The sequence below is a fragment of the Pezoporus occidentalis genome, unplaced genomic scaffold (genome assembly GCF_034315485.1).
Source record: "Pezoporus occidentalis ecotype Australia unplaced genomic scaffold, CSIRO_AGI_Poc_V1 ctg1444, whole genome shotgun sequence".
In the NCBI taxonomy this organism is placed as follows: domain Eukaryota; kingdom Metazoa; phylum Chordata; class Aves; order Psittaciformes; family Psittacidae; genus Pezoporus; species Pezoporus occidentalis.
Window position 1 is genome coordinate 1 of NW_026913257.1, and position 11,348 is coordinate 11,348.

Below are 11,348 nucleotides of genomic sequence, written 5' to 3' on the forward strand. Positions count from 1 at the left end.
GGGGGCATGGAATGGGGGGACATGGAATGGGGGGACATGGAACATGGAATGGGGGGACATGGAATGGGGGGACATGGAATGGGGGGCATGGAATGGGGGGACATGGAATGGGGGGGCATGGAATGGGGGACATGGAATGGGGGACATGGAATGGGACATGGAATGGGGGGGACATGGAATGGGGGGGCATGGAATGGGGGGACATGGAATGGGGGACATGGAATGGGACATGGAATGGGGGGGGCATGGAATGGGGGACATGGAATGGGGGGACATGGAATGGGGGGGGCATGGAATGGGGGGGGCATGGAATGGGGGGGCATGGAATGGGGGGCATGGAATGGGGGGACATGGAATGGGGGGACATGGAATGGGGGGCATGGAATGGGGGGCATGGAATGGGGGGGACATGGAATGGGGGACATGGAATGGGACATGGAATGGGGGGGGCATGGAATGGGGGACATGGAATGGGGGGGCATGGAATGGGGGGGCATGGAATGGGGGGGACATGGAATGGGGGGGCATGGAATGGGGGGGACATGGAATGGGGGGACATGGAATGGGGGGGACATGGAATGGGGGGCATGGAATGGGGGGGACATGGAATGGGGGGGACATGGAATGGGGGACATGGAATGGGGGGGGACATGGAATGGGGGGGCATGGAATGGGGGGCATGGAATGGGGGACATGGAATGGGGGGACATGGAATGGGGGGCATGGAATGGGGGGCATGGAATGGGGGGCATGGAATGGGGGGGACATGGAATGGGACATGGAATGGGAGGGCATGGAATGGGGGGCATGGAATGGGGGGCATGGAATGGGGGACATGGAATGGGGGGGGAATGGGGGGCATGGAATGGGGGGACATGGAATGGGGGGGGCATGGAATGGGGGGCATGGAATGGGGGGACATGGAATGGGGGGGACATGGAATGGGGGGCATGGAAAGGGGGGACATGGAATGGGGGGCATGGAATGGGGGGCATGGAATGGGGGGACATGGAATGGGGGGCATGGAATGGGGGGCATGGAATGGGGGGCATGGAATGGGGGGCATGGAATGGGGGGGACATGGAATGGGACATGGAATGGGGGGACATGGGGGGATGGGGGGCATGGAATGGGGGGGCATGGAATGGGAGGGCATGGAATGGGGGGATATGGAATGGGGGGACATGGAATGGGGGGGACATGGAATGGGGGGGACATGGAATGGGGGGGACATGGAATGGGGGGGGACATGGAATGGGGGGGACATGGAATGGGGGGGACATGGAATGGGGGGGCATGGAATGGGGGGGGGACATGGAATGGGGGGGACATGGAATGGGGGGGAATACATGGAATGGGGGGGGAGGGCATGGAATGGGGGGGACATATGGAATGGGGGGCATGGAATAAATATGGGGGGAACATGGAATGGGGGGGAACACATGGAATATGGGGGGGACATGGAATATGGGAGAGCACGGAATAAGGGGGTTATGGAATACAGGGGGGAACACATGGAATATGGCGAGGCAATGGAATGGGGGGGCATGGAATATGGGGTGGACGACATGGAATATGGGGTGGACGACACGGAATATGGGGTGGACGACACGGAATATGGGGTGGACGACACGGAATATGGGGTGAACGACACGGAATATGGGGTGAACGACATGGAATATGGGGTGGATGACATGGAATATGGGGTGAACGACATGGAATATGGGGTGGACGACACGGAATATGGGGTGGACGACATGGAATATGGGGTGGACGACATGGAATATGGGGTGGACGACATGGAATATGGGGTGAACGACATGGAATATGGGGTGAACGACATGGAATACGGGGTGGACGACATGGAATACGGGGTGGACGACATGGAATACGGGGTGGACGACATGGAATATGGGGTGGATGACATGGAATATGGGGTGGACGACATGGAATATGGGGTGGAGGACATGGAATATGGGGTGGACGACATGGAATACGGGGTGGACGACACGGAATATGGGGTGGACCACACGGAATATAGGGTGGAAAACATGGAATATGGGGTGAACGACATGGAATATGGGGTGGACGACATGGAATATGGGGTGGACGACATAGAATATGGGGTGGATGACACGGAATATGGGGTGGATGACATAGAATATGGGGTGGATGACACGGAATATGGGGTGGATGACATGGAATATGGGGTGGACGACACGGAATATGGGGTGGACGACACGGAATATGGGGTGAACGACATGGAATATGGGGTGGACGACACGGAATATGGGGTGGACGACACGGAATATGGGGTGGACGACACGGAATATGGGGTGGACGACACGGAATATGGGGTGAACGACACGGAATATGGGGTGGACGACACGGAATATGGGGTGGAGGACATGGAATATGGGGTGGACGACACGGAATATGGGGTGGAGGACATGGAATATGGGGTGGACGACACGGAATATGGGGTGAACGACATAGAATATGGGGTGGACGACATGGAATACGGGGTGGACGATATGGAATATGGGGTGGACGATATGGAATATGGGGTGGACGACATGGAATATGGGGTGAATGACACGGAATATGGGGTGGATGACATGGAATATGGGGTGAACGACATGGAATACGGGGTGGATGACACGGAATACGGGGTGAACGACACGGAATATGGGGTGAACGACATGGAATATGGGGTGGATGACATGGAATATGGGGTGGACGACACGGAATATGGGGTGGATGACACGGAATATGGGGTGGACGACACGGAATATGGGGTGAACGACATGGAATATGGGGGGGTGGGGGCTGGATTCCCCCCCCCCCCCAATCCATGGGGCTGCCCCATTACCTGGGCCTGGCTGATGCGGACGGGCTCCTGGAAGAGGGTCCAGAGGACGCCCTGCAAGCAGGGGGGGGTGCTGAGGGAGCCGTTGTAGCGGTAATAGAGATCCAGGCGGGGGGGCAGCAGGTCCCGGATGCTGAACGGGGGGATGGAGGTCCTCTGCCCTATGGATGGGGCTTGGTTATGGGGGGGGAGGAGGAATTTGGGGGTCCCCCCCCCCATCTTTGCCCTGCGCACTCACCAGCATAGCGGATGCTGCCCAGGTGCTGCAGGATGTTGGCGTAGGCTGGGTGTGGGGCAGGACCCACCTGGGGGGGGGCAATGGGGATGTGTGGGTGGGGGGGGGTTGGAGGGGGTTTGGGAGAGGTTTTGGGGTGTTTTGGGAGGGGGGTGGGGTGTTTTAGGGAGAGTTTGGGGGGGTTTTGGGTGTTTTGGGAGGGTTTTGGGGGTGTTTTGGGAGGGTTTTGGGGGTGTTTGGGGGAGATTTTGGGGGGGTCGGGTGTTTTCGGGGTGTTTTGGGAAGGGTTTTGGGGTGTTTTGGGGAGGTTTTTGGGGGGACTTTTTTGGGGGGTTTTGGGGTGTTTTAGGAGGTTTTTTGGGGTGGTTTGGGTGGGTTTTTTGGGGGGTTTAGGAGGTTTTTTGGGGTGTTTTAGGAGGTTTTTTGGGGTGGTTTGGAGAGGCGTTGGGGTGGTTTGGAGATGTTTCAGGTGGGGATTTGGTGTGGTTTGGGGAGGGATTTTGGGGGGGTTGGGGAGGTTTTGGGGTATCGTGTTTTGGGATGTTTTTCAGATGTTTTTGGGGTGTTTTGGGGTATTTTGGGGGGGTTTTGGGGTGGTTTGGGGAGGTTTTGGGGTGCTTTAGGGGTGTTTTGGGATAGTTTTGTGGTGCTTTAGGGGTGTTTTAGGGTGTTTTGGGATGCTTTAGGGGTGCTTTAGGGGTGTTTTGGGATGGTTTTGGGGTGTTTTGGGATGGTTTTGGGGTGGTTTTGGCACGGTTTTGGGGTGTTTTGGGATGGTTTTGGGGTGTTTTGGGGATGGTTTTGGGGTGCTTTGGGGATGGTTTTGGGGTGCTTTGGGGATGGTTTTGGGATGTTTTGGGATGGTTTTGGGGTGTTTTGGGGGTGGTTTTGGGGTTTTTTGGGATGGTTTTGGGGTGGTTTGGGGGTGTTTTGGGGATGGTTTTGGGGATGGTTTTGGGGTGTTTTGGGGTGGTTTTGGGGTGTTTTGGGATGGTTTTGGGGTGTTTTGGGATGGTTTTGGGGTGTTTTGGGGTGTTTGGGGTGTTTTGGGGGTGGTTTTGGGGTGTTTTGGGGGTGGTTTTGGGGTGGTTTTGGGGTGTTTTGGGATGGTTTTGGGGTGTTTTGGGGGTGGTTTTGTGGGGTTTTGGGGGTGGTTTTGGGGTGTTTTGGGATGTTTTGGGGGTGGTTTTGGGGTGTTTTGGGGATGGTTTTGGGGTGTTTTGGGGATGGTTTTGGGGTGTTTTGGGATGGTTTTGGGGTGTTTTGGGGGTGGTTTTGGGGTGGCTATGGGGTGTTTTGGGGGGGGTCGGTACCTCCAGCAGCACCCCCAGCACAGCCAGGCCCCCGCTGTGGTGCTGCGCCTCGCTGGCGTTGCCGTAGCGCTCAGCATCGTAGTGCACCACGTGCATCTGGGGGGGGGAAGGGGGGGGCAGAGCAGGGACCCCCCCATAGCCCCCCCCCCCCATCACCCCCTTCCCTTCTGGGCCCCATTCCCGCTCCGCACCCCCATTGCCTCGGCTGCTCCCGCACCAGGACCCTTTCCCCTTCCCTGCGCCGTTCCCAGGCTGTTTCCCATCCCCACCTCCTGCTCCTGCATCCCGCCCCATTTCCCACCACATCCCCATCCCATTTCCTATTATCATCCCATTTCCCACCACATTCCCATCCCATTTCCTATTATCATCCCATTTCCCATTCCCATCCCATTCCCACCACATTCCCATCCCATTTCCCATTCCCACCCCATTTCCCATCACATTCCCATCCCTTTTCCTATTATCATCCCATTTCCCACCACATTCCCATCCCATTTCCTATTATCATCCCATTTCCCACCACATTCCCATCCCATTTCCTATTATCATCCCATTTCCCATTCCCATCCCATTCCCACCACATTCCCATCCCATTTCCCATTCCCACCCCATTTCCCATCACATTCCCATCCCTTTTCCTATTATCATCCCATTTCCCACCACATTCCCATCCCATTTCCTATTATCATCCCATTTCCCATTCCCATCCCATTTCCCACCACATTCCCATCCCATTTCCCATTCCCATCCCATTTCCCATTCCCATCCCATTTCCCATTCCCGCCCCATTTCCCACCACATTCCCATCCCATTTCCTCTTATCATCCCATTTCCCACCACATTCCCATCCCATTTCCCATCACATTCCCATCCCATTTCCCACCACATTCCCACCCCATTTCCCACCACATTCCCATCCCATTTCCTATTATCATCCCATTTCCCATTCCCATCCCATTTCCCACCACATTCCCATCCCTTTTCCTATTATCATCCCATTTCCCATTCCCATCCCATTTCCCACCACATTCCCATCCCATTTCCCATTCCCATCCCATTTCCCACCACATTCCCATCCCATTTCCTATTATCATCCCATTTCCCATTCCCATCCCATTTCCTATTATCATCCCATTTCCCATTCCATCCCATTCCCACCCCATTTCCTATTCCTATTCCATTTCCCACCTTATTCCTATCCCATTTCCCGTTCCCACCCCATTTCCCATTCTCATCCCGTTCCCACCCCATTTCCTACCTCATTCCTATCCCATTTCCTATTCCCACCCCATTCCCATATCATTTCCCATTCTTATCCCATTTCCCACCCATTCCCATCCCATTTCCCATTCCCATTCCATTTCCCACCTTACTTCCATTCAATTTCCTGTTCCCATCCCATTCCCATCCCGTTTCCCACCTTGTTCCTATCCCTTTCCCATTCCCATCCCATTTCCCACCACTTTCCCATCCCATTTCCTATTCCTATCTTATTTCCCATTCCCATCCCATTTCCACCCCCTTCCCCATTCCCATCCCGTTTCCCTCCTTGCTCCTATCAGTTTCCCATTCTATTTCCCACCTCATTCCCTTCCCATCCCATTTCCCACCTCATTCCCACCCCATTCCCCATTCCCATCTCATTTCCCCATTCCCACCTCATTCCTATCCTTTTCCCATTCCCATCCCATTTCCCATCCCATTTCCCACCTTGTTCCTATCCCTTTCCCATTCCCATTCCCTACCTTATTCCCATCCCACTTCCCACCCATTCCCATCCCATTTCCCATTCCCATCCCATTTCCCATTCCCATCCCATTTCTCACCTTATCCCCACTCCATTCCCCATTCCCATCCCATTTCCCATTCCCATCCCGTTTCCCTCCTCGTTCCTGTCCTTTTCCCATTCCATTTCCCACCTCATTCCCATACCATTCCCCATTCCCACCCCATTCCTATGTTTTTCCCATTCCCATCCCATTCCCATCTCATTCCTATCTCTTTCCCATTCCCACCTCACTCCTATCTCTTTCCCATTCCCACCCCATCCCATTCCCATTCCCACCTCATTCCAATCTCTTTCCCATTCCCATCCCATTCCCACCCCATCCCCACCTCACTCCTATCTCTTTCCCATTCCCACCCCATTCCCACCCCATCCCCACCTCACTCCTATCTCTTTCCCATTCGCATCCCATTCCCATTCCCACCTCATTCCCATCCCATTCCCACCCCATCCCATTCCCATCTCATTCCCATTCCCATCCCATTCCCATTCCCACCTCACTCCTCTTTCCCATTCCTATCTCTTTCCCATTCCCATCCCATTCGCATTCCCACCTCATTCCCATCTCATTCTCATTCCCATTCCCATCTCTTTCCCATTCCCATTCCCACCTCATTCCCATCTCATTCCCATTCCCATCTCTTTCCCAATCCCATCCCATTCCCATTCCCATCTCTTTCCCATTCCCACCCCATTTCCATTCCCATTCCCACCCCATTCCCATTCCCATTCCCACCTCATTCCTATGTCTTTCCCATTCCCATTCCCATTCTCACCTCACTCCTATCTCTTTCCCATTCCCATCTGTTTCCCATTCCCACCCCATTCCCATTCCCACCTCATTCCTATGTCTTTCCCATTCCCACCCCATTCCCATTCCCATTCTCACCTCACTCCTCTTTCCCATCCCCATCTCTTTCCCATTCCCATTCCTATCCCATTCCCATCCCATTCCCATTCCCACCTCATTCTCACCCCATCCCCATCTCTTTCCCATTCCCACCCCGTTCCTATTCCCACCCCGTTCCCATCCCCATCTCTTTCCCACTCTCACCGCGTTCCCACCCCATTCCCACCCCGTTCCCATCCCCATCCCCATCTCTTTCCCACTCCCACCCCATTCCCACTCCCACCCCGTTCCCATCCCCATCTCTTTCCCATTCCCATTCCCACCCCGTTCCCATCCCCATCTCTTTCCCATCCCATCCCATCCCATTCCCATTCCCACCCCGTTCCCATCCCCATCTCTTTCCCACTCTCACCCCGTTCCCATTCCCATTCCCACCCCGTTCCCATCCCCCTCCCCATCTCTTTCCCACTCCCACCCCATCCCCATCCCCATCCCCATCTCTTTCCCATTCCCATCCCCATTCCCATCCCCATCTCTTTCCCATCCCATCCCATTCCCATTCCCACCCCGTTCCCATTCCCATCCCCATCTCTTTCCCATCCCATCCCCATCCCCATCCCATCCCATTCCCATTCCCACCCCATCCCCACCCCATCTCTTTCCCATCCCACCCCACTCCCACCCCGTTCTTTCCCACCATCCCCTCCCATCCCATTCCCTCCCCACCCCATCTCTTTCCCATCCACCCCACTCCCATGCTCTCCGCCGCCGCCCGGTGCCCATCCACCACATGCTCGGCCCCTCCGCTCCCTCCGCCTCCTCCCCAGTGGAAGTGAAGCTGCTCCGCGGCGAAGCTCCGGGGGAGCCCCCGCAGCCGCAGCGCCGGCGGCAGCTCCAGCACCGCTGCGGGGACACCGGGACCGGGGCTCACGGGGCGGCCCGGGACCCCCCCCCTGCCCCGCTTAACCCCGGTCCGCCCCGTACCCGTGTGCCCGTTGTTGCTCAGCGCCAGCAGCGCGGCCCCGGGGCTCTCGTAGCCCTCGGGGCTGATGGGGGGCAGCGAAGGGTCCGTTTGCACCCCCGATGTCCGGATGTCGATGGGGGATTGAGCCCGGCCCCCGCACGCCGGGTGCCCCTCGGCCCAATGGTGCTGCCCGTGGGGACCTGCGGAGGGAGGGAGGGAGGGATGGATCCCGGTGTTCCTCCCGTCGGGAATGGCCCCGCTTGACCCCGTGTGAGGCCGGGATATTCCCAATGCGCTCCTTAATCCTTTCGGGAAGGGTTTTCCGGCTCGGGGAGCGGGGACAAAGGGGGACGGAGGAAGGGGGGGGTCGTCCCCCCCCAACGGGATGGGGCTTAACCGGGATCGGATCCTAATGGGATTTGGCAGCGGGGATGGAGCTTTATGTAAGGGAGCACAATGGGAGCATTGGAGCACGGAGGGGACCCGAGGGGACACGGGAACGGGGGGGGGGGGGCACCCAAGCACCCACCCACATCCCATTTGGGGGCACCCAAAGGAGTCTGGGGGGGGGGTTGGGGTCACCCATTCATCTGCCTCGGATTGGGGGGACCCTGGGGGGGGGGGGGCACCCAAGCACCCACTCACATCCCATTTGGGGGGACCCAAAGGAGTCTGGGGGGGTGTCACCCATTCATCTGCCTCGGATTGGGGGGACCCTGGGGGGTGGGGGCACCCAAGCACCCACCCACATCCCATTTGGGGGCACCCAAAGGAGTCTGGGGGGGGGGGGTTGGGGTCACCCATTCATCTGCCTCGGATTGGGGGGACCCTGGGGGGGGGGGGGTTAGGGGCACCCATCTCTATGGGAACGGGGTGAGGGGTTTAAGGGGGGCTGCACCCATCCATCCCCCCCCCCCGCCCCCCAATTTGGGGGTGCTGTTGTGGGTCAGGGGCCCCACTCACCCTCATACGTCCAATGGGGACCTGTTGGGGGGGGGGAACAGAGACGTTTTGGGGGGGGGCTTTGAAATGAGCCCCCCCCCCCCCAAAAACTCATCCGTGGGGTCCCCAAGGGGGGGTCCCGGCCTTGGGGTACCCTGGGGGGGGGGGGGGGGCACTCACCGGCGGGCAGGGCAGGGGGCAGGGCCCCCAGCAGCAGCAGCAGCGGCACCATGGTGGGGGGGGGGGGTTGGGGGGCGGCTGGACCCGGTTTAAATACCCCCCCCGGGGGGGGGAGGGGGGGAAAGGGGGGGGGAGGGGGGAAAGAGGGGGGAGGGGGGGGGTCCATTCCCAGGGAGATGGGGGGGGGGATGGGGGGCGGCTGGACCCGGTTTAAATACCCCCCCCGGGGGGGGGAGGGGGGGAAAGAGGGGGGGGAGGGGGGGGGGGTCCATCCCCAGGGAGATGGGGGGGGGGATGGGGGAAAAGGGGGGGGTTGGGGGGGGAGGGTCAAGGGGGGGCTCATGGGGGCTGGGGGACGTGAGGGGGGGGGGGCCTTGCGCTGGCTGCCCTCGCCCCGCCCCCTTTGTCCTGCCCCCGCCCCTTTATAAACCACGCCCCCTCCTCCCTGACGTCACAAGGGTACGCTCCTCCCCCCACGTGCTGGCCCGCGCGCCCTCCCGCCCCCTCGTCATTATGTAACATCGTTCCGCCACGCCCCTCCCTCCCTATTGGCCGTGACGTGCGGCCGAAGTCACCGCCCATTGGTGGGAGGAAGCGGGGAGGGGAAAGGGGGCGGAGCCGAAGGAGTCCGGGGCGGAGCCGGAGTCCCCACATGGAGGGGCGTGGCCGCTGTCCCACCTCTTCCGGCCAATCAGCTGCGGGGAGCGCGCCGCATTGGCCAGCGCCGGCCAACCAGGAACGAGTGGGCGTGGCGCCGAGCGGAGGCTCCGCCCGCTACTGGGGCTCGGGAGCCAATGGGCGAACGGGGTGGGCGGGGCCCGGCGCGAGGCACGTGCGGCCGCGCACGTGTCCGCGTGGGGCCAGCGCAAGCCGGGCGGGACCGGGACGGGAACAACGAGACCGGGAGCAGCGACAGCGGGAAAAGAGCATCGGGATCGGGATACAGGGATCGGGATAACGGTATCGGGATCGGGATACAGGGATCGGGATAACGGGATCGGGACACGGGGAGAGAGAGATCGGGATCGGGATCGGGATAACGGTATCGGGACATGGGGAGAGAGAGATCGGGATCGGGATACAGGGATCGGGACAACGGTATCGGGACACGGGGAGAGAGAGATCGGGATACAGGGATCGGGATAACGGGATCGGGACACGGGGAGAGAGAGATCGGGATACAGGGATCGGGATAACGGTATCGGGATACGGGGAGAGAGAGATCGGGATACAGGGATCGGGATAACGGGATCGGGACACGGGGAGAGCGATATCGGGATCGGGATACAGGGATCGGGATAACGGTATCGGGACACGGGGAGAGCGATATCGGGATCGGGATACAGGGATCGGGATAACGGTATCGGGACACGGGGAGAGAGAGATCGGGATCGGGATACAGGGATCGGGATAACGGTATCGGGACACGGGGAGAGAGAGATCGGGATCAGGATACAGGGATCGGGATAACGGTATCGGGACACGGGGAGAGAGAGATCGGGAGCGGGATACAGGGATCGGGACACCGGTATCGGGACATGGGGAGAGCGAGATCGGGATAGGGACACCGTGATCGGGATACAGGGATCGGGACACCGGTATCGGGACATAGGGAGAGTGATATCAGGATCGGGACACCGGTATCGGGACACAGGGAGAGCGATATCGGGATCGGGACCGGGATACAGGGATCGGGACACTGGTATCGGGCCATAGGGAGAGTGGTATCAGGATCGGGACTGGGATAGAGGGATTGGGACACCGGTATCGGGACACGGGGAGAGCGATATCGGGATAGGGACATAGGGAGAGCAATATCGGAATAGGGACCGGGATACAGGGATCGGGACACCGGTATCAGGACATAGGGAGAGCGATATCGGGATAGGGACACCGGTATCTGGAGCGGGACACCGGTATTGGGACATAGGGAGAGCTGTCGGGATAGGGGCACCGGGATTGGGATACCGGTACCGGAATAGGGACACTGCTACTGGGATATGAGGATAGGGGCACCAGGATAGGGACACCGGTACCAGGATACAGGGATAGTGATATCGGGATAGGGGCACCGGGATAGCGCTACCGGTACTGTGTGATATCGGGATAGGGATACCGGTACCGGAATAGCAATATCGGGATAGGGATACAGGGATGGGAGCACCGGGAGAGCGATACCGGGGATGGGGATCCCACCAGGGGGTGC

General features: G+C 58.9%; 1 protein-coding gene across 1 annotated transcript; it reads right to left on the bottom strand.

Moving 5' to 3' along the window:
- Positions 1 to 2,869: 2,869 nt before the first annotated feature.
- Positions 2,870 to 9,664, bottom strand: CA14 (carbonic anhydrase 14; the record flags this gene model as incomplete). The annotated part of the gene is made up of 7 exons (XM_062610118.1): positions 9,598 to 9,664; positions 8,984 to 9,004; positions 8,041 to 8,325; positions 7,808 to 7,959; positions 4,418 to 4,513; positions 3,108 to 3,174; positions 2,870 to 3,030 (listed from the first exon to the last, which is right to left on the bottom strand). Coding segments are annotated over exons 1-7 (849 nt in total), but the record flags the coding sequence as incomplete, so codon positions are not given.
- Between the last annotated feature and the right edge of the window lie 1,684 nt (positions 9,665 to 11,348).